The sequence below is a fragment of the Triturus cristatus genome, chromosome 3_1, assembly GCF_964204655.1.
Source record: "Triturus cristatus chromosome 3_1, aTriCri1.1, whole genome shotgun sequence".
Lineage (NCBI taxonomy): Eukaryota > Metazoa > Chordata > Amphibia > Caudata > Salamandridae > Triturus > Triturus cristatus.
This window is the reverse complement of record NC_140583.1, coordinates 831521387-831543564: the sequence shown is the minus strand read 5'-3', so window position 1 is coordinate 831543564 and position 22178 is coordinate 831521387. Positions and strand designations below refer to the sequence as shown.

At 46.1% G+C, this 22178-nt stretch overlaps 1 protein-coding gene across 1 annotated transcript in view; it reads left to right on the top strand.

Annotated features, from left to right (window-relative positions):
* The window catches only part of AGPS (alkylglycerone phosphate synthase), an 815346-nt gene that overhangs the window by 537330 nt on the left and 255838 nt on the right, over nucleotides 1–22178 (top strand). The window contains exon 10 of the mRNA XM_085645221.1: nucleotides 12075–12183. Within this exon, the coding sequence (XP_085501347.1) occupies nucleotides 12075–12183 (109 nt within the window). The remainder of the gene's footprint in view (nucleotides 1–12074; nucleotides 12184–22178) is intronic.

The window sequence follows — 22178 nt, the reverse complement described above, 5'->3', positions numbered from 1 at the left end:
TTGGTTGAGAATATCGTGCTGGCTTAACTGTGATGGTAACTGAACGATAATATACTTTGAATTTACCAGACATGCTGAATGATTTTTGTTAATGAAAACCAATAAAATCTTTTTTTTTTTAAATTCAACCCTCTTTAACCTTGTTACAAATCTTTTAAAAAACTGCTAATGTTGCCGCATTCGCTGAAGACTTGGAAAGACATATCTTGAAGCCCTGAGCACAAATCAGATTGTTATGGAAGGTATCTGGAATTACTTTAGACCACTTTAACCTACGACCTCGATCAATGAGTGCCATGCTCAAAAGTCTTAGTGCCAATTGTCTTTCCTTCAGGCGTGGCCCAGCACAATGAGAGAATTAAGAAATTATGGTAGCTGACTCCACTCCAAATATGCTTAAAGTGATTTTATAAAGCGGCAAATGTGGCTAAAATAAATATATAATTAGTGACAGTTGATGACCCTCTCCCAAAAAAAGTAGGACTTCCAGGCAACCAAAACCACCCACATCTAAAGAAGATCCCGCAAATTCATTTAAAATTGTAATAAGCAATTCCTCTTGATCAGTTTGTTCCATGTGAAGAGAACCACCAAATTCTTCACACTATGATCCATATATACATCCCCTCTCCTCGCATAGATGTAAATTAAAATCCCCCAGGAGAACCAAAGTGGTAAGTGAGCTAGACGGATTGCTTCATGAGGGTCCTCCATGCTAACATATGAGGTCCTCTGGGGAGAGGTAGAGTTGTAACAATAGTGAGACCGACTTGGAAAAAAACACAATAACACTGCTAATAAAAAGTGCGAACTCGTGTCAAGCATGGTTAATTTAAGATTCATTTGAAGCTAGGCAGATGTCATTAAACCACCAGTAGCTCTACCTGAAGTAACAGGAATGAATGGGGCAAAAAATGACCTGTAACATTCTACAATGAAAGATTTATGAATGGCCCATGTTAACTGAAAACAAACAATATTAAAACTTTGAATGGAATTAAATCCTAAACTGTCATTTTCCGTGCTCCCCAATCCACCGATGTTCCAACTTAAAAACCCCAGTGTGGTAGAAACCACCCAGGATTCCACTGTAACACCTCCTGCACCAAGTGCTATGGCATTACATGCAGAGACATTTGTATTCAGTCAGAGACACCTTAAGAACTAAGCAGCTCAGAACTCTTCGATGTAAGAATATTAATATTTGCTGCAACCCCAGAAGACGGCTGGGAGTCAGCACCCTGCGGGAGAACTCAATACTTGGGGCAGTGTTTGAGGGTAGAAATAAGCGAGTGGCCACACTTGTTTTCGTGAGAGGGAGCTTTGTGGGCACTCGAGAGCTGCGGAAGCAGCGACCTACTACCTCTGGCTTATCAAAATTGATCACCACACAGTCCCCCTCGCAGGTCTTTTGAACCCCGCCAAATTCATTCGAAACTTCTCACCATATTTGTGGTTAAAAAAAAGAAGCTCCGCCAACCCGCCCGTTACACCAGCGTACAGCCTGATTTTTCAACTGTTGAGTGCAAACACCAGCCTTCAGCAGCAATACATTTGCCAGAACAGCGACCTATGTGGTAGACTAGCAGCAGATTCATAGGCGCTGGAATGGGGTGGAGGTGGCGGGGGGCGCTGCTCCAGCACCCGCAAAAATAACCATGCTAGAGTTCAGAGGGTGAATGAGCAATAAACATGCCTTTACATTTTGTGTTTATCTTGTCACATTTGAAGCGCGTTCCAAGACAAACGTCGAATGTCATGCTATGTGTTCCGACAAATTGCTGCTAATTCGGAAAATTCTTTGACTGCAAAGTGAGAGGATTTAGTAAAAGTGACCCAGGTGACAATTTTGCTGGGGTACAGGATGTGTGTGAGGCAAGGGTGTAGGAATCCAGTTTTGATCTAACACACAGTACATTTAAACATCTGTACATGAACTACATACACATTAAAAAATATATCGGCATATAAGAAAGCACAGTTGAAGCACACTTTAATATAATAAAAACAAATCAACACACTTTCCTTGCTAATGCGGAACTGGTGCAAATTTGCTGAAACTCGATTTCCACGTAGAACTGCATGTCTATGCTAATTTAGTGGCCATTCCACCAGAAAATGTGCTACCTCACCAGTGCCCCAAAATGTATGAGCGGCTGCACACAACACCCTTACCACTCTCCTGCTGAATGGGCATGTCACATTGGCCATGCTTGTGTTTTTCTGTGGTGCTTAGATTTCTCACAGATTTCTCACAGTTCCTATAAATTCAGTGATATAACAGTAATGGCAGCACCCCTACTCCGAAAATTGTTCCAGCATCACTCAGCAGATTTCATCTATTTAAATATGTTTGATAAATAGATTAACACTAAGAGACCTCACAGAGGTAGGTCTTTGTTGCGTGTGAGAAAATTTCGGACCCGGTGACATGGCCAGGTTCATTTGCCCAGGGCAGGCTGTACGATGCTAAGGACAAATAATGCAGTAAGCTCTTAAACTGGCGCGGCAACAAAAATAGGGAAACACAAGTGGTTCCTAACATTACGACACCCAACTAGCCAAGGAAGACCATGCAGCACTAAACCTCCCCCCAGCGGTCCAGAAAGTACTAGGTTAAATGCCAACCGGGAAAACTCCTAGCCCCAATGGCCCACAGAATTCTTTAAGAAATATGCTTCGATCCTTTCCCCCCACCTGCTGGCGCTGTATAGAAAAGCTGCGGGCGCCAGTATTTGTCATACCTAACCCCAATAAGGTCTCCACGAGCCGTGCCTTATACCGGCCCATTTCTTTGATCACCATGGAAAACAAAATTATGTCTAAAGTTCTCGCCAACAGTCTGGTTAAAGCAGTGCTTCCCAAAGTTTTTAGAACCACAACCCAATTTTTATAATGTCAGGCTTTTGCGACCCATCCAGCTTTAATTGACTTGAGACTAGCGTTTTTTTTTTAACGTAACTAAAGCATTGTGTGGTCGCTCACTGTCATTTCAGGCCACACATTTTCCACTGAATAGGCCACTAAATTTGCACAGGCATAGTTCTGATAAAACCATATTTCACACTAGTTATAATTTGTGAGAATCATGTATCAGTGAATATGTATCATTTGTGCATCCCCAAGTAAAGACTCTTGATTGGTTTTGATCCAATTAAAATCTTTGTCCTAGTGGACTTTGAGGAGGCATTTGATTCAGTTCACTTGTCCTTCGTGTTCCTTTTCTTTAGAAAGTGAATATTGACACTTTCTTCCACAGATATGTGAAAGTTCTATATACTAACCCATGGGCACGGGTGATGTTTAACGGTGTGCACGTCATTGCTCCTCTCTGCTCCGGGCATTGTACCTATGGCAGAGTGGAGGTAAGGTGCAGGATTTCTTGGCTTTCATTGGCTGAAGGCGACGGTGTCATTATATGAGGACGATATGCTTCCCTTTGTCCAGCAACCAGATAGGCTAATACCTATCCAAAAATAGCGTAATGGCTATGCTTCTGATAATCGGGGACATGTCAAGCATTTAGATGAACTGAGACAAATATACAAATACACCATCTCCGGCACCCACATCAGATCCCCTAACAGTTCTTTACTGGGCTAGTCACTTTAAATATGTTGGTATGCACGTAGCCAGGGACAAAAAAGACGAGTTGGGAGTTCAAGTCAATCCCTGTTCCGATGAGTTCATCAGGAAATTGACTCTTGGCATACATTACCATTCTCTATAATAGGCAGATGAGCATGATTTAAAATTATCTCTCTCCCATGACTCCTGTAAGTTTTCCAAGATTACACATTTGGTATCCCTCCACAGGGTTTACAGTCCTCGATACGCAACTTCCCATGGGCTGAAGGGCTGCCTAGGATTACCCACACAAAATGTACTCAATCACCTTATGAGGGGGGAGCTGGGCTCGGCAGACTTTCAGCTGCACTATTCGGCCTTGCAAATGCTCCTGATAAATGATTGTTTTTTTGGGTAGTGCAGCAATCCCAGGCTTCGACTTGAACTATGAACTATGACTCATAGAGAAAAAAGAACATTTGCGCCTCCTATACCCCTTTACTTGCCTCAGCGTGCTGCCCCCAGTTACTAAGGCAGCAAGAATATGCAGTTATTGCGCCGTTGGGTGGATTAACCGGGAGTTGATCCCCCACAGCTGAGACCCCATTGTGGCATGTTAAATGGCTGAGGCCGGAGACATCCCTAATGGGATTCCGCTACTAGATGGGCATATCCAAATTGGGGATTGTTTGATGGGTTGATATTCGTATTCTCTTTGCACAAGGCCCAGTTTTACCAATTCCTAAGACAGTACATGCTTCTGAAGCCCTCAAAGATCAGTTATCTACAGTGGCATAATTGAATTCACTTAAACCTAAACTCCTGATGGACACATTATCTAGAAAGGGGCGTTTCTTGAATTATGGATCCCTCACAATGAACGCTCTAACACTTCTGAAAACCTCTGTACTATGTGGGTACAATATTTGGGACCTGTTAAGAGGCAACATGGCTGGGTATATCATCCTGCGTCTGATTAATTCAAATAAAATATTTTCATATTTATAACATTCCCTAAAGGGTGTGGGAGATGGGTAGGAGCTGACTCCCCAGCTGCCTCTGCTGTGGACCTGAGGTGGGAAGGTTTTTAGGTCTGAAATTAGCCGAGACCTTTTGATTTTACTAAAGTAATGTGTATTATTCTTACTTAAAGGGGCTTTCAGCCACCTCTCTTCACCCATTGGTTTGTTGTGTGATTCCTATTTGTTCTGCCCACTACAGCATACAGGGTGGGCAATGGGCCAGCCTACTTCAGCCTCTGGTTAACATTAACGTTACTTTGAGTGACTGTATTTTGCTCTTTCACAATGAGTACTTCTATGAACAAGGTAGCTTGTGTGGTTCCCGTTAGTGTCAATGTTGCTTGATGTGATAGTAGGACGCATTTGAACTTAGTGCAGGGCACAATCCATCTTTACCAGTTTGTCTTCTTCCAATGCAGTTGTAAATTCCTTTTGAAGTGGACTGCTGAAATTTCACAGCAAAACATAATGTTTGCCTAGACTCAGTTTCACAAATGGTTGTTTAATAAACTTTGCCCAGAAAGAAACTTGTAACCGTTTTAGTTAAATATAGGTGGGAGTGTAATTTGGATTTTGGTATCCAAATTGAGTACTTTGAACCCTCTTTATTCCTTTTTTTCCTTTTATTTATTTCCTTTTACCTTCTTGCTGTCTTTTCTTCTTTCATTCCTTTTTTGTTTTTTGCTTTTTCTTTTCTTTTCTTTCTTTCATCCTTACTTTGTTTTTTTACAGTCTTCCTTTTTCTTTCCTTTTCTTTTTTTACTCATTCCTTCTTTCTCTTTTCATTCTTTCTCTGTTGTCTACTTTCATTCTTTCTTACCTTCCTTTATTCTATTTTTGCCTAGTTTCCTTTTTTTCCTTCTTTCCTTTGTTTCTCCTCCTTTCCTTTCTTGGCGTCTATCCTTTTTCTCTTTCGTTTTATGCATAGTTACTTCTTGCCTTCTTTACTTTCTTTTTTTTGGACCTCTTTTAATCTTTTTAGGTCTCACCTGGCGAAAGCAGCACATGCGCTGCTCTGCCATTGAGAGCACCTTTTGGAATCAATTCAGCGTAGGGCTTGTGTGCGCGCGTCTGCATGGACAAACATGGCTGCTCTTGCCATGTGTCCATAACAAACAACAGCAGTCCCATGCCATTTTGTTGCTATAGCAACAAAGCTATCAGTGCCCCCGGGGCACAAGCAGGCATCCACTTCTGTGTTTTTGCTCCGATCATTTTGTTTACTGCCTGGGTATTGCTGCTTAACAATCTCTTGACTGGCTAGCTTCTACACTCCCATACAACTATTCTTTTTGTGCTTTTTATGTGCTTTAGGAGATTGCCGAGCTTTCTTGCCTCTGTGTATTTTTCCCCATCTAGAGTCCACGCTGCTCTCTTTCTCCTGTGTTGTTTCTCCCGCTGCCCATGATGTTCGTTCTACCCCAGTTCACCTTTCTTCCCCCCAGCCTTGCTTTCCATAATAGTCTTGCGCCGAGTAAGGGGCTGGATGGCCGTCCATGCCGAAGCAGAGGCAGTCAGGGGCACAGCCCGTTGTTTGCTTTTGCTGCCTCACACAGTCATCTCTCCTGCTGGGCTTCCTTTAAATCTCAGCGGTGTAGATGAAAGCAAAATCGAGCTCGGCTGAACCTACAACTATCAGAAATCAACTGACACCGCAGAAAGCAACAGGCAGCCCAAAACACTCCACTGAGCACAGCCAGCTCCGGTCTTCCAACCTTGAATCCGATTGCGACGCTCTGCCTCCAGGGTTCTAGCGCCAGTGCTGAATCCACCCGCATACTTCTCTCGCCGTTTGGGCGGCAGGCTGACTGACTGGTGGTCTGACGGCGAGAGGATAGAGCCGTTGTCTCACTCAGATGCCATCTTGTCTTCTATTGTGCATGTGTTCTACTGTAAATAGACACGTCCTCACACGTGTGTGCGCATATGTCATCACTCATGCTCGCACATAGTGAATGATGCAGTTATGTCACTTTTTTTATCCTGACGCACCGGCAAAAAAAACATTGGGAACACCTTTTTTTGCAGATTTAAATAGCGTGAAGCGGGTCCAAGGGCATTCGAGCGCTTTCTGTCGTCGTAAATGGTCTGTGCTTTCAAAGAAGTAAAGTAAAAACGTATTTATTTTTTTTAAGAGGGAGAGAGAGAAAGGTGTAAAAGACGTGCAGGACGACGAAGAGAGAAAAAAAGGTGAGGAAGGGAGGGCGGGATGAAGCCTTTTAAGATGTCTGTGGAGTGGCATGGGCCTAACACTTAAAGCCTGTTTAAGTAAAAGCAACCGTTAGCGCTGAGCCCAATGTACCCGGAAAATCTCAGCCTTGAGTTAGCACCTCCACCTCCCAATCCCGATGGGTCACCAAAGTGCGCCCTATTAAAAGATCTCACAACTGGAGGTTAAACGAGTGCGGCGTATAAGACCGGATGAGGCGGCATTAGACTCAGCCGTCTGGCAGTAATCAACCCCTTGCGTGCTGTGCACATTCCCCCGCTGTGCGGGCGAATTAATAAGTGGGTGGGATTCGGATGGCCCCCGGCCGTCCTCCGCACACGCCCACCGTGACGTCGGACGGCCGGGGGCCGTCTGCAGCATGCAAGGGGTTAAGAAAACACATCTAAATATGAAAATTATAACAAGATTGTATAAACGTGTGAGCTGCTGACCCACTTATTGCTCCAGTTCCAAGCTCTCTTCAACCAAGAAAGGGAGTACTTTGCAGAATAATCAGATCACTGTTGTGCAAGGACAGCCAGCCTCCCAGAGGTGAGGGGACATCACTTAGAGTCTGACCTGGAAGGAACAGTGGTCTTACTGTACTTAAGTGTCTGGAGACTGACCTGCCTGAGAATAAGGGGAAAGAGTGTGCCGACCCTACAGGTGTGACTAACCAGGGCGAGCAGAAGCAGCTGGCAATGAGCTGAGGGTCTGTCTGCCCAGAGATACTTGTGAGACAGAGTGATGTGTGCTGCTCCCAAGATTGGAGCGTACACTCTCTTGCTCAAGACTTCAGCACCATGGCATTGCTCTAAAGTGTGCCGAAGACGATGGCATCGCTGTAATCTTGACGTTGTGCATGAGTGTCCGGCACCGTGGCACAGTTATGCGGTTTGCCCGGGGGGTATAGTTGCGCCGCTTTGTTCCTGAAGTGGCCTGCACTGTGGCACTACCCTGAAGAGTGTCCAAGCGGAACTTAGTGTGCCCAGGCAAACCTGGCAGTTGCAAGTCTTGAAGTTGTGGCTAAAGAGAAGTAAGCCACTGTGACAGCTGTTTGGCCCTGTGCCAACTGTGATGCTATCCCATTCCAATGAGCTGAGTTTGAGTTGCCCAACTACTGAAGAAGTTCCCGCAGTGGCCCCATGATCTCTGACCCAGCAAATCACTGTCCGACTCAGAAGAAAGCCTGTGACCAGCTGGGACATCCACATCAGAGCATGCTCACTAGAACAGACTCAGAGTGGTGGCCTCCACTGCGGCTTCTGAGGAATGGAACTGAGTGCCAAAGCGAGTGAGAACCAGGTGCTCACTGCCGGACCAGTCGTGACCAGCACTTCTGAAGAAGCTTGCATTGTTGAGCTATGAACATTGCAACTGAGACTGCTGATTGCAAGAACTTTAGAGGCGAGGGCTAGCACTGCAGCTGTTCCTAAAGCCTGGCATAACACATCCAATCACTAGTTTAGGAGAGAGAGTGTGTGTGGGGGAGCAGCAGGGAGGAAACTATGATCTCTGGATCCTGTGACCCAGCTCCAGTTGATTCCACACCTGCATATTGTGCTATGTAGTGTTTCTATTTTTTGTGTGTATTAAGGTACTCTTTTTTTTAATAAAAGATTAGCACTGGGTGGGACAATCAATTATTGTGCTACTGGGTGATTGGTGAGTTCTGAGATGGAAGCTCTCCCACACTTCCTCCTTGAGAAGCCTGTGGATATTCGCCACTGCTACAAGAGTCAAGTGCTGAAGGGGCATCCTTGACCGTGTTTACAGAGCCACAGTGGGAAACATCCTGTGACAGAGGCAAACAACCCCCAAAGTTGGGGCCCCTTTGCCCATGGTTGCTTTGTGAACGAAAGTGATCTAACACTGACCATGGATCCCAATACAGAACCTCTCTAAACAGGTTCGAGGCTGCACAAAATCCCAGATCAGCGTGGTCTCTCCCAATCATGCAACACTTAGAACTGCGTGGCAACAGCAGCAGCAGTGGTGCGAAATGTAAATGCCAAGTAACAATTTCTTCTGTACCAGAGCGCTTGAGTTTCAAAGCTAGAAAGTTCCCAGACAAGAGGAGAAATATCTATATTTGATGAAAATTAGCAATATTACCTTAAACAGAAGACGTTACTCGGCTACAATTATAAGCATGACTTCAGGTGTCTAGCAAATGGCAAAGCAAAAAAAACCACCAGGGACCAAGGCAAGTGTAGTTTTATTCACAGCTTCGCCCACACTTCCAGAAAAGGAAAGAAACACCTGGTTAATGGCAGTGGGCGTAAATGCCCCAGAAGCACACTTTTGGGCCCCATAAGCTGTTATTCGTCTGTGTGAGGGGCGGCTCCCAGATGTGTTTACATCTGTCCTGCTGCCTATGCACTGGTTGTTAGGGGTTGCCTTCCGGGTCCTCTGTTACAAGGGGGGGGGGGGGTGTATCCAGAGAGGGAGGCGGTAGAAGAGAGAGCAGAGAAAGAGACGGACTAGGTGAGAGGCAACTTGCAACTACATTTGCATATGTCCACTTCCACCGCCCTCCCTCTCTTCCTCATTCATGAGGCTCGGGCGATAACTTCCGGGTATGGCGGCTGTTCGGCTGCATTTAGTGCTCATGGGCATTGAGAGAGGACGCAACGATAGACAGTTGTAGACCAAAAGTAAGTGCCTGTCAAAGAGGAAGAGAGCGGGTTTGGGATTTAGGAACTTGGGTTAAGAAAGTCAGTGGCAAGGTAGGTAACATATAGAGGAAAGGGGAAGCCATAAGGACTGGATGTGGGTGCTGACTGTCGTAAAGAGTATTTATTATTCATTTATGCGATTTTATATAGCGAGGACATTGCCCAGTGGTGTCAGAGAGCTTTACTTTGCAGCAAGAACGTTACATGAGACATTTAGAGGCATTGGGGGTTACAAAACACAAATCGACACAAAATCTTTTTTGCAAGCACGCCTTGCCTCACCTGTGCACAATTATGTAGAAGATCAAACAAGACCGCATTTGGTGCGCGCGCACTGCAAGGAATGTTAAGTATGCAGCTAGCACCCGGCCGCGCTGCTGCTCGCTCCCAAGAACCCTAGGCCATTGGAGTCAACATTTGGAGAGAAGGCAGGACGTGATCCCGCCTTTGGCCAATTGCAGGCTTTAAAGCTTTTTTTTATCCACACGCATGAGTTTGCTGAAAAGCTGAAGTGATTCCAAGATGTAATTTTCTAGGGCAGCGCATGCGTGCTGCTATAGGCTCGACCTAAAAAGCACACATGCCATTATGTAGGGGCGTGGCTGCTAAAGGATGTGGACGGCCACTTCAAAGGCTTTTACTTAAGGCAAGCTGCACAGCATTGGAATCGGCATCACATCTAACTCTAGTGTCTTTTCAAATATCACAGTGAGTTGTATAACTATAACGAAATAGCACTTTAAGCAGCGCATAAACAAACTCGACAACTTCGTGAATAAACAGCAGACAGAATAGCTCAGGAACACGTAACGGCATCCTCTGCAATGATGGCTGGCCACTTTTGAAAGTGGCGAGGCACATGCAGCACGTAAAAGTTAAATTATTTAGTAAAGGACAGACAAAGCTTAAATTTTTATTGCAGAGGTGATCTGGGCACGTTCTAATTATTGCTATGTTTTATTTATATAGAATGTGCACCGAGCATTGTGCAGCATATTGGGAATACTGATATTAAATAAACATAAAGAAACCCATTCTTATCTTGATCCAGCCTGTTGAACTGATCCTCCACCGTCACTCTGCCAGACAAAGATGTGCATGCTGGGTGATAGCACCCCAGCCAATCCAAGCACTGCTGTTATGCTGCTTTTAATACCAAACAGCATAAGAGCAGTGCCAGGATTGGCTGAGTCAGATAAACACAGTGTTAGACTAATGGGGCTGTATCGAGGCTCTTCCAGCTCCCAGGTAGCATTGAATATGGAAGCCTGAACGGCGCAGGTCAGGCTGGCCACAGTGAAAACACCGGCCAATCTAATATGCACAGGTCATTAACACAACACAGCCTCATTCAATCCTCACCAGATTGTTCCGTAGCCCGCCCGTACCCTACAGGAACCAAATGCACGGAGATATGGAGTCTGTCTATGGTGTAGTGGTTCGCAGTAGGGGGTCAACGCCCCCACACTCCTAAGGATGAGCCGCTCCTGAACCTCTGTTCCATATTGCGCAGCTGTGATCTTTGCTTCTTTTTCTCTAACTCATATAGTTACTGAGTTTGTGTATATTTTGTTTTTACTATTTGTGAAGCACAGCGTTAGCCAATTAATTCGCCTAATGCTGATTTTAGTTTGGAGTTGCGATTCATCTAGAGAAGCTTTTTCACTGTCAGATTGCTGATATGGGTCGGTGGATAGTGCAACAATGTACACAAGTCATTGAAACAGGGCGCGTGCCCTCTCCATCGACTGTGCATGGGTGCAGTATGGGATAACAATACAGCCTTGTGAGCCACAGTGCAGGGAGTCTTAGAACTGTGCTACCTAGCACTTTCCTCTAAAAAGAGCGCAGGGATTGGCCTTCTGTGCTCCTCTGACTTCGGCTCACAGCTGCCTAGGGCCAAGTAGGCACGTGAATGGTGTTTGGTAGCCAGCTTCTAATTTCTGCACACCTTCCTAGAAAGAGAGTTTAAAGCCCAGCAGCCTTCAAAGGGGAGACCTGGAAGAGAAAGGAGGGAGCCATTGGCCAAAGGACTCCAGGGCAGGACGTAGAAGAGGAAGATTGATTAGATACAGATGTTTTTAGTAGAATGGGACAAAGAACAACCAGAGGAGACGCAAAGCATATGTATAAACCGCGGAGCCAAAAATACACCCATGAGTATTTTCCAGTCAGCCTTGTGTGAGCCAATCACCACACTAGCCTCTGCCTTGTTTTTGGGATCTTTGATAGTGAAAGGCACATTCACTAAGTGACATTTCTTATCACTGATGGAACTATTTTGGAATTTCCTTGTTGCACGAGGCACGCTTTGCCTCCAGTATCAGCTAATCTAATTAGATTACAATATTTCTCACTGTCTCCACTGTGGCACAACTAGAGGAGTTGTGTTACAGCGTGCAGGGCACAACAACGTGGCATAGAGATGGCCGAGTGCATTTTCCTTTAATTTTCAATAGAATTGAAACGACACGATGGATAACATGTATTTTTTTTTAGTATGAAAATATTCTTGATTCCGTATCTCAGAAATGCCTCGATTGTAGAGATTATTTCCTCCTGCCTACTCATCTGTATTCTGTAAAATGTCTTTGACAGGTTGTTCATATAAAGATGGTTACGCCGAGAGGAGTAATAGAAAAAAGCTGTCAAGGTCCTCGAATGTCAACCGGGCCCGATATCCATCATTTCATTATGGGATCCGAAGGTAAAGCTGGCCATATTCACGTTGTGTTCAAGTAAATACAAGGGCTATCATTGTTTAATATGATGTAAACATTTTCATGGAAGGGTGTTTGCTGTGCAATCAATGCTGCATGGGGAAGTGCTAAAACCTCTACGCATGCCCTAGCTGCTGCATTACTGTGTGTAGGACTGTGCATTTGTACTGTGGGTTGTATTCTAGTGCTAACCTTGTCTTTCCACATCCAGCCACACTCAGTGGCAGGTCTGTTTTAGAGCTATATTTAAATCCGTTCAGCATACAGCATACTAACTTGGTGGATTTGGAAGAGGGGGACATCGGCCATCCTACTAATGATTGTTACTGTGTTGTTGGTTTCTTTTTTTTTTTGTGTTTTTTTGCTGACGTTTTCCTTTTCCACTGTGCCTTTCTTAGTGAGGGATTCAAGGTTTTTTCTCCAATTAGCTTTTTCATTCATGTTCCTCTCAAATGCTTCCTTCACATTGTTCCTCGGCTATCCGCTTTTACCCTAAAAAGACTGGAAGCTCCCAGCACAGTGAGGGGGCAGGCAGGAGAGCCTTTCCAGCAAATCTCACCTATATATAGCATAAATAGGAGGGACATGAAATCCTGTTAAAGACAGTGTGCATAGTGCATAAGGCACTTGCTGGAGCTATCCCTCTGTATGTCAACTCTTGGCTTCATCCCTATGTGCCCTTTCACATGTTTTGTTCCTCTTCTTGTGCACTGTTGGCGGTACCCATATTCCATCGCATCAGAGCAGACAGAATCTTGTGCTTGGTCATCACTTTTATTCCCGGTGCACAAGAGGTAAATGTGAGAGTGCAGGGTGCAGCGCATAAAAGTCTGACCTACTGGCATTATCATTGCTTCTGTTTAACCTTACGTTATACTTGTTAGGTTGGACTGAGAATCAAAAGCAGCTGGGCAAAAATGTTGAAATCAGTTTGGCTCCCATCATACCATCTCTTTAGCTTTCACTTTTTCCATCAATCCATTGTCCATCTCTCCCCCTTCTCTGATCTTTCTCTCCACCACCCGTCCTGAATCCAGTGCTAAGGCTGCAGTAATTATCCTTGCTTAGCTGGAGACAGTATTAGAGGCACCAGCAATGCCTGCGGTTTTCAAAAACACAGCTTTCAGTGGCTGCAGTCATCAACCCCCCGCCACCCCCCCCCCCACCCACCCACCCACCCACCCTCTCCAGACAAAATACCCAATGGTATAAATGGCCTGGCCAGCCCCGATTATTGATTGAGATTTAATAAACTATATCAAATTAGCAATGCCATTCATGTCTTTTGCTTCACATTATAATGTGGTAAGAGGTTTGGCCCTTTAAGGTTGTCAAACGTGGGGCCTAAAGAGCCCAACAGTTGTAAAAGGACTTCACAGAACCATAACTGAACAAACGGAAAACTGAGCTACAATGCCTTTATTCGAGTGTTGTCGTAAGAATGTAATAAAAATCTGCAAAACACCACAACATGTTCTCTAAATAATAGTAGTGTACTCAAATGTGTTTTCTTTTTTTGAATCCCAATGATGCCTCTTCACCATGTGCCAGAACATCAGTAAAGAAATAGGTGCATAATAAATCAAACAACCAACAATTTCTAACAATACAATACATTGAATCAACATGATCCTGGGATAAAACTGTAACTTATGCTGCATTCCGTATCATCAGTTTGTGCAACAAATCTCTGCTGCCACTGACAGTGCTGTGGCTCCTATTGTCCACTTAGTGTCCTAAACACCCACTGTGTCAGTGTACTTCTCAGTTATGAAACTCCACCCCTTTCCACCTCTCTGTAGGACCTTCTGTTCTGAGCGAGATCTTCATCAGAAATATGATCCCATGTTCCCTTATTTCGGTGTCTGTGTTGGTGTCGTGGGCAGGGTTCCGCGTGACACTTCCCCTTGCTGTCCTCAATTCAGGTTGATAGTGTGTCTTGCTCAGGCAAGCATCTGCCTGTTGATGTGCTTTGAGGTACGCCTAGGCCGGTGCTCATTTTTGTTTGGTCTGGAGATGGGTGCCCTCTGGTTCCAGTTGTTGCCTTGCCAATGTTTTGGCATGTGGTGAGGTGTTACTTACCATCAACTGGATGGGAAAGAAATAGTAAAAAAAAAAAAACGATGAATGATATAGCTGTTTGTATAGGAAATGTTGCATGCTTTTGTGTGTCTTATTTAAAACATGCACAAATGTATTAAATACAGTCTACTCTAGCACCAGTAGAATAACATCTGTGTAGTGCATTTTTGAAGATTGAATATTTATGGTTGCGCGAAGGCTTTTTATCACTTTCACTTGCTTTATATTATTCATTGACATTTCTACGCAGATCTGGTTGGTTCTGGGTTTTTACATAAAGCTTGGACAGCAGGAATGAACGTTTCTGTAGAACGTAAAGTTTACATTAACTGTGAGACCTGTTAATTACTAAATCAACCTACAACTCATCAGACTATAAGTTAATTGTTCAGGCGAACAGTGATACCTTTACATTGTCTACCAATATATTATCCTACTCATGGGGGCGCTAGAGAGCCCACGGGAAGATGGCCACACATTGGTGCAGCTCGGTCAGCCCGGACTCCCATCCGCCAAATATCCGGACCCCGATACAGCATCCAAGAACAAGAAGGAACAAAATTACATTGTAGACCTCGCCCGCCACGACTGGTGGGGAAAACAATGGCCAGAAAGACATAATATAAACGGCCTGATGCTGAGACAGTGTGTGCTGACCACGCTCTCCAAGATGGCGGCGCTCAGCGGGGTGATGCAGCGCTGAGTCCCGGTAAAGGACCGTTGACCTGTTGGGGCCTGCGACAAGTGGTCATCGGCTCTGGCTAAGGAGGAAGAGATAGCGGAGGTGACCGGACTCCATCGCTGAAGATTGTATGGGCCTGCTGTGGGTGCTCGCGGATCACCATAAGGATTCTCAACCTTAGGTGATCTTGTGCCATGGCCGCGGTGGGAGGAGGCTGCAGAAGGCTCCCCTTTGGCCTTGTGGTGTGTTCTGCAGCCACTATGCAATTTGGCTCTCCCGCGGTGGCTGCGGACCTGGGACAGATGATGGGGCCCCTTCCTCCCCAGAAGCGGCGAATATGTTGACAACCGAGTAGCGCAGGCTCAGTAGAGAGCCGACAAAAAGAGAGATTACAGGTCTCGATTTCACAGGACGGTGAGGGCTGCCGCATCATTGGCGTCCCCCCTTCCCTCTCGGAGGGCCTTGCACTGGGGCCACATCGGAAGAAATTGCACAGCCCACACTGGGGCCCTTTGCGGAGACGCCGATTGTGTTCTATAGACCCCCAGGGCCTGGCATGCATGAGTATGCTGCAGACTTGCGGCTGCTGACGACGCCCTTCCTCACCCCTGCCGCAGAGGGAAAAGGGTGGCCGAACGAAAGGTGAAGCTCGGGACCGGGCAGGTACATCCCGACGCCCGGTTGCGGGATAAAAACATCGGGAGGAGAGTTGGCCAGCCTTGACCACTTCAGAAGCAGTCCTGAGGGCGAACGCTGCATGCCCCAAAAGTGACTGTGCGCAGCCGACTGGGCCCTTGTGTACCGAGCATTACTCACTGCATCCCAGGAGTGACGATCAGCCGGTTTGAGGTGAGGTACTGGCTATACTACTTGCTGACCTTGCGACTCATCATACCTTAAGGGAGATGCGGGCCTATGGGACAGACAGGGGGTTCCCCCCCCTATTTATCAATTGGCGGCTCTGTGGCCATATGGTGCGGCAAAAGACACTGGGCACTGGGGCACTAAGGCGGCACAGTGAAGTATTGTCGAGATAAAAGGGGGGAAAATATCCTGTGCTTTTGAGACTCACCTTCCCTGGCGGCCCTGTGGACTGAATACTGGGCTCACCTCACCACACTCTTTGGTTAACCCCAACAAACCACCAAAGTACTCAAAATGGGAATGGGACGGTTTACCAGGCTAACTTGGAGTCAAAGACATTAGCAGATATAAGGACACATCTGTCGGAATACAATAAGCTAGCAGACCAAGAAATCTGTTTTTTGTCTAAGCGTTACGTGGCGCAGGTGTACGGAAAAGGGTGCCGACCGGGATGCAGCCTAGCATTTAAAATTCGGGAACCCTGTGATGCGCCACATGTATTTACCGTTACAACCCCAGAGGGACATCAGTGTCATGACTCTTAGGCGATCTTAGAACAATTTACTGAATTTTACACAAAGTTGTACAGTAAACGCCCCTCGGCGACTGAGCACGACACAATATTTTGATGATGTAGCATTGGCTTGGCTATCACTGGAGCAACAATAATATCTAGAACAGCCAATTTCAGAGGAGGAAGTTAATTATGCTTTTGCGCACTACCAAACGGGAAGACGCTGGAAGAAAATGGCCTCCCTAGCGATTCTATAAGATGTTTGCAAACCTACTAATCCCTCCCCTCATGGAAATCTTTCAAGAGGTGTACGATAATTGCACGCTGCCTCCCACTCTTCGGGAGGTACTACTGGTGACACTCCTGAAACCAGGTAAGACGCCTTAGAGGGTCAATTCCTACCGACCATTATCATTAATCAACACAGATGTAAAAATATTGGCTCAAATTATAGCGTCCCGACTGCATCCCCTATTACCGAACATGGTCTTAACTGACCAGGCAGGATTTGTGCCATCACACTCCACAACCCACAACCTTTGCACGCTCTTTGCAGTCCTACAGTAATTAAACTCCTCATTGCCAGAGCCAGCGGTCTTCTTAGACGCTGCAAAAGCGTTTGATTCTATTCAATGGCCCTACATGTTCACAGTGCTGGCTCTTTTGGGAATACAGACCACCTTTTTGCACTGGATTCGTATACTGTATAGCAACCAACAGCTCGAGTCCCTGTGAACGGACTCCTCTCTAGCCCGATAAGGATATATAAAGATACGCGACAGGGGTGTCAGCTCTCCCCCTAATTATTTGCCCTAGCTTTCGAGCCCCTTGCCTGCATTACCAGACAAAGACACTCATAGTTAGCATTGCGGTTCCGGCAGTGTCCACTGGCTATCTCACTGTACGCCACTGTACGCCAATGACATGGTGGTGTATGTGAGACCACCATGATGTGATGTCATTTGAGATGTCATCAGTGATGTCACTGACCATGTCATGAGTGATGTAATATGTGACGTCATCAGCAGTGCATTGCGGGGGCGCGAGTTATAGTTAGCTGAACTAACTATAACGGGGGGATTTCTATGGTTTTGTACGAGTGAAATGTCCAACTAACTATAACTTGCCCTAAAACCTATGCTTTTTTCAGTGAATTTCAAAGGTTTTTTAAATGCTAATTTTTAACTATGCCTACAGAGGTAGGACATGTGAAGAAAGAAGAAAAAAAGCACAGAAAGAAGCAAAAGAAATGCTGAAAGAAGCAACAGAAGTCCACAAAGACGAAGGAAGATGTGCAGAAAGAACCGACAAAGGAGCAGAAAGAGGCCTTGTTGCAAAATCATCCTGTGCCCACAACTTTTTCAGACGGGTGCTGGTGGTAACTGACTCTGACTAACCAGAGCTATGCTAAAAGACACTTAGACTACAGTGAAAACACCTACATACACTAGGGAACACTATGCGTTGGGGTACCCCTGTGATTGCATGACCTCCTCTGTAAGTCCCTAGTGCATAATAGGGCAGGGGGATTAAAACTACCTCTTAAAACGTGCCACGGAGCGCGTTTGCACAGTGGTAAAGGGAGGGGGGGGGCCTGAGGTGACGTGTGAAAACACGCCTTGTGGCCGTTTTAAGTTGGGAGATTAAGTCCCCTTGAATCCTGAGGGTCCCTGGGGTCCAACTAGCCCACCAGGTACCTCCAGTAAGCGCCACAGAGCTGCGTTGCACAGAGGTGTAAAAAGGGGCATGGCCTGGACCACCTCTCTGCAACGAAGGCCTGTGGTGCTTACTGGAGGTACCTGGTGGCCTAGTTGGCCCCCAGGGGCCCTCAGGATTGAAGAGAACTTAATTCCCCAGTTTAAAACGCGCCACAGGGTGTTATTGCACACGTTACCTCTGGCCCCGCCCCTCCCTATACCTCTGTGCAAAGGCGCCCTGTGGCACGTTTTAAGTTAGGGGACTCTCTCCTTGAATCCTGAGAGTCCCTGGGTCCAACTAGTGCACCACGTACCTCCGGTAAGCACCACAGAGCTGCATTGCAGAGAGGTGGTCCAAGGCCATGCCCCATTTTACACCTCTCTGCAGTGCAACTCTGTGGCACTTATTGGACGTACCTGGTGGGTTAGTTGGCTCCCAGGGACCCTCAGGATTCAAGGGGACTTAATTCTCCAACTTAAAACAGCCACAAGGCGCGTTTGCGCACTTGTGACATCAGGCCACGCCTCCTCCCTGCACCACTGCGCAAACGCACCCCCTGGTGCGTTGTAAATTGGGGGATTAAGCCCCCTTGAGTACTGAGGGTCCCTGGGGGCCAACTAGCCCACAACTTACCTCCAGTAAGCGCCATAGAGCTACGTTGCAGAGTGATATAAAAAGGGGCAAGGCCTGGTCCACCTCTCTGCAACACAGTGCAGTGGCGCTTACTGGAGGTAAGTGGTGGGCTAGTTGGTCCCCAGGGACCCTCAGTATTCAAAGGGAATTAATTCCCCAACTTACAACTTGCCAGGGGGCGCATTTGCACAGTGGTAAAGGAAGGGGGCGGGGCCTGAGGTCACATGTGTGCAAACACGCCATGTGGCGTGTTTGAAGTTGGGGAAATAATTCCTCTTCAACCCTGAGAGTCCCTGGGGGCCAACTAGCCCACCATGTACCTCCAGGATGCGCCAGGGAGCTGCATTGCAGAGAGGTGTTCAGTGGCCATGCCCCTTTTTACACCTCTATGCAATGCAGCTCTGTGGTGCTTACTGGAGGTACCTGGTGGGCTAGTTGGCCCCTTGAATCCTGAGGGTCTCTGGGTTCCAACTTGCCTACCAGGTACCTCCAGTAAGCGCCACAGGAGCTGCTCATTTAGTATTTACTGCTCCAGAGAAGGAAGAGCCCATAATGGCCCTGTGTAGGTTTTTTATTTATATTTCTTTAGAGCCTGGTGGTGTCCCTTCAAGGGGTTGGGGCACCACCAAGCATTTGTTTAGTAGTGTTGCGGAAGGCTGCAGGGAGTGCAGCAGCACTCTCAGCCCCCCCAACCAACTTTAACAAATACATTAAATTCATGATTTCAGTGGGGGTCTGGATTTGTCCCTAGATTGCTGTGAGGACCGGGGTGTCCGCTGATCTCCGGCAGACCTTTTCTGAGTCGCTTGTTCCAGGTGGCGTTATTCTTCCTTTTAATCGATGAACAGAGACCGCCACAAAGTGTCCTGAGGTGCCAGTCCTCAAGTGTTTCTGATGTCCATCAGTAAAGGATTCAGCTTTTCCAACCACTGTTCCAGTACTTCTGGGTCATCGTTTTCCATCCACCGACCGTTGAAAGTGATGAGGATTGTGGCCAATTTACAGAGGACCATATTGAATCTCCCTTTGGCGAAGCCGGAGTTGTAGACCCAGGAACATCTTCCATTTGATGTTGGTGTCATATTAGAAATCCGCTATATGTAGATTTTGTGTCCATCAGACATGTATGGCATCGAGTTCCTTTATTGAGGTTTTGATACTGCCTATCTCGCAGAAAGGTGTTCATTACTGCAGATGGAATATGGGTGCCATCCGACATAGCAGGTAACATAGGAGTGGTGGCTTTGGAGTTATCAACCACTTCAGAAAAGAGCAAGTTAGGAGACCCTTTTGGTTACAACATAGAAAGGGTAGAAAATAGAGCTGAGCGTTAAGGCCGATGAGATCACCTTCGGAGATCTCCGAAGAGTTGGTCCTATAATAACTCTGCTGAGGAGGTAGAAAACACTAGCACGTAGAGGACGGTATACTGGGAGAATGGTGAGTTATAAGTACTGCGTCAAAATCAAGAAAGCAAGAGCCGGAGATTGTGTGTGTCCTTGAAATAGGTCCCTGTGAAGGGCGAGGGCCTCCTCCTCAGTTCACAACCGGATGGTCAGCAATGTGCAGACATTGGACTGGAACACCGCACAATGGACTAGTGCCTTGGACAGGAGGAAGTGTTTGTGTACTGGATCCCAGAAGTATGGTGGTCATTTGAGGGTAGACACCCCCCTCTTTCATTAAAGAATCACAGTTGAACATATGGGGTGCCTCTGGCATCTGGAACTCTGGCATGCAGGAGATGAATGTGTACAGTCCCTGTACAACTTGCCCTTTTGGACTTCCAGATGCATCGGTGTAAGGAGTGTAATTAGGCCAGTCACTCGTTCTAAATGCGTCTTGGATCTCGGCCGATCATCTGGGCCGGAACAACGGACCCAGGAATGAAAAGCCCTACTATGAGATGACTCCGTGGATGGATTGGGCATCGTAAAGTACTCTGACCCTTTCTTTGAGGCATCACTCTGAGTGACGTCAGACAAAGCAAATTAAGACTCCAGCACCATGGTGTCTAGGTAAGCTGCACTGCCTGTAAGATGACTGCCGTTGTAGTCAGGAAGGGCAGCCTGTTGGCTGAGGCTGCTGGGGCTCAGCTTCTGCAATAGAGGGATCCCTCCAATGTCCCCCGGTGTCTACCACTCACCCGTCCATGGTCTTGGCTCCATTAACACCTGCAGGGACCAATCGGGCTCAAGTTGGGGCAGAATGGCTCAAGGAGCTCTAACGTGATGCTGACCATGCTCTTCTGGATTTAATTCCGTGCTCTCCGACTGGCTCTTTTCAAAAATCTCCCCGTGGAAGAGTAAATCAGTGTATAGTACAATTCGGGAAGCAGTCCGAGTAGAACAAAGAAGGCTAGCTTTTGCATAACGCCCAGTGCAAACATCTCTTCCCTTGAAAATAGTCTGCTCTACTTTATAGAGGAGCGAGAGAAGGAGAAGGCTGGACATGAAAAATTATTAGAACAGTTTAGAAGATATAAAGGCTTGACTCCTGTTGGGAGTGGAGAGATAGTGGGAAGTGCAAACGAGTTTCATCTTATTCAACTTGTCTAATAATTAGTCCAGGTAAACCCCTCGTTGGTGGAAAGAGAGCTCTCTCAATTCTTCCTTCCCGAAAATGACTTGCTTTCATCCACATTAGAAAAGAGAGAATTAGGATTTAAAAATATGCTTGAAGACGGCACAAAACAAAGTGCTGAAAGATCAGTCTTGTTGCATGCACGTGCAGAAGGGATTAAAAGCTTCCAAAAAGGTAGTAACGCCCTCTGTTTCTATTGTGTGCCAGGTGTTCCAGAAAGAGGGCAACTATCATTTAACAAACAATTTAGACCTGATTTAGAGTTTGGTGACAAGGATGCTTTGTTGCAAATGCGATGGAATACCCTGTCCACAAAACCCTCGGTCTGTCCGCTTCATTTAGGAAAGTAAGCATTCGTTGACTTATCCCCCATTGGCTCTGTCAATGGAAATCATCCTGGGACGGAGCAGAGGCCGTCTGAAGAAGGTCATTGCACTTCCTGCCCAATCAAAGGTGGATGATATGTCTTTTTTTTTGTTTTGTCTGTTACTGCCCGTAAAAACCTGGCAGTGAGAAACAGAAAAATAAAAATAGCTCACATATACTGGGAGAAAACTCCCAGGGCATAGGGGAGTCATTCACTTTTTTTTTTTTTTTTTTTTAAACAATATCCCACTTTGAAGGCTGTTTATGAAAAACAACATTTTTTTAAATTTGGTGGATTACCCTCACAGCGAATGGTGGCCACCCATCAAACTTTTTGTACCTTGAAGGGAAATAAAAGGGGGAACCCTTAAATCTGAGGCAATCTAGGGAGTTGTACAACTAATACCTCTGTTACATTCAAACCCTCTGATTCACAAGTCTCTTGATCCACTATATATAGATTCCAATATTTTAAAGTACCTTCATTGTCCCCACCTCTGTCTTTCTACTGTGTTCAGTGCAAAATAATGTAATTTTGTCCAGTCTGATTGGTGAAATGT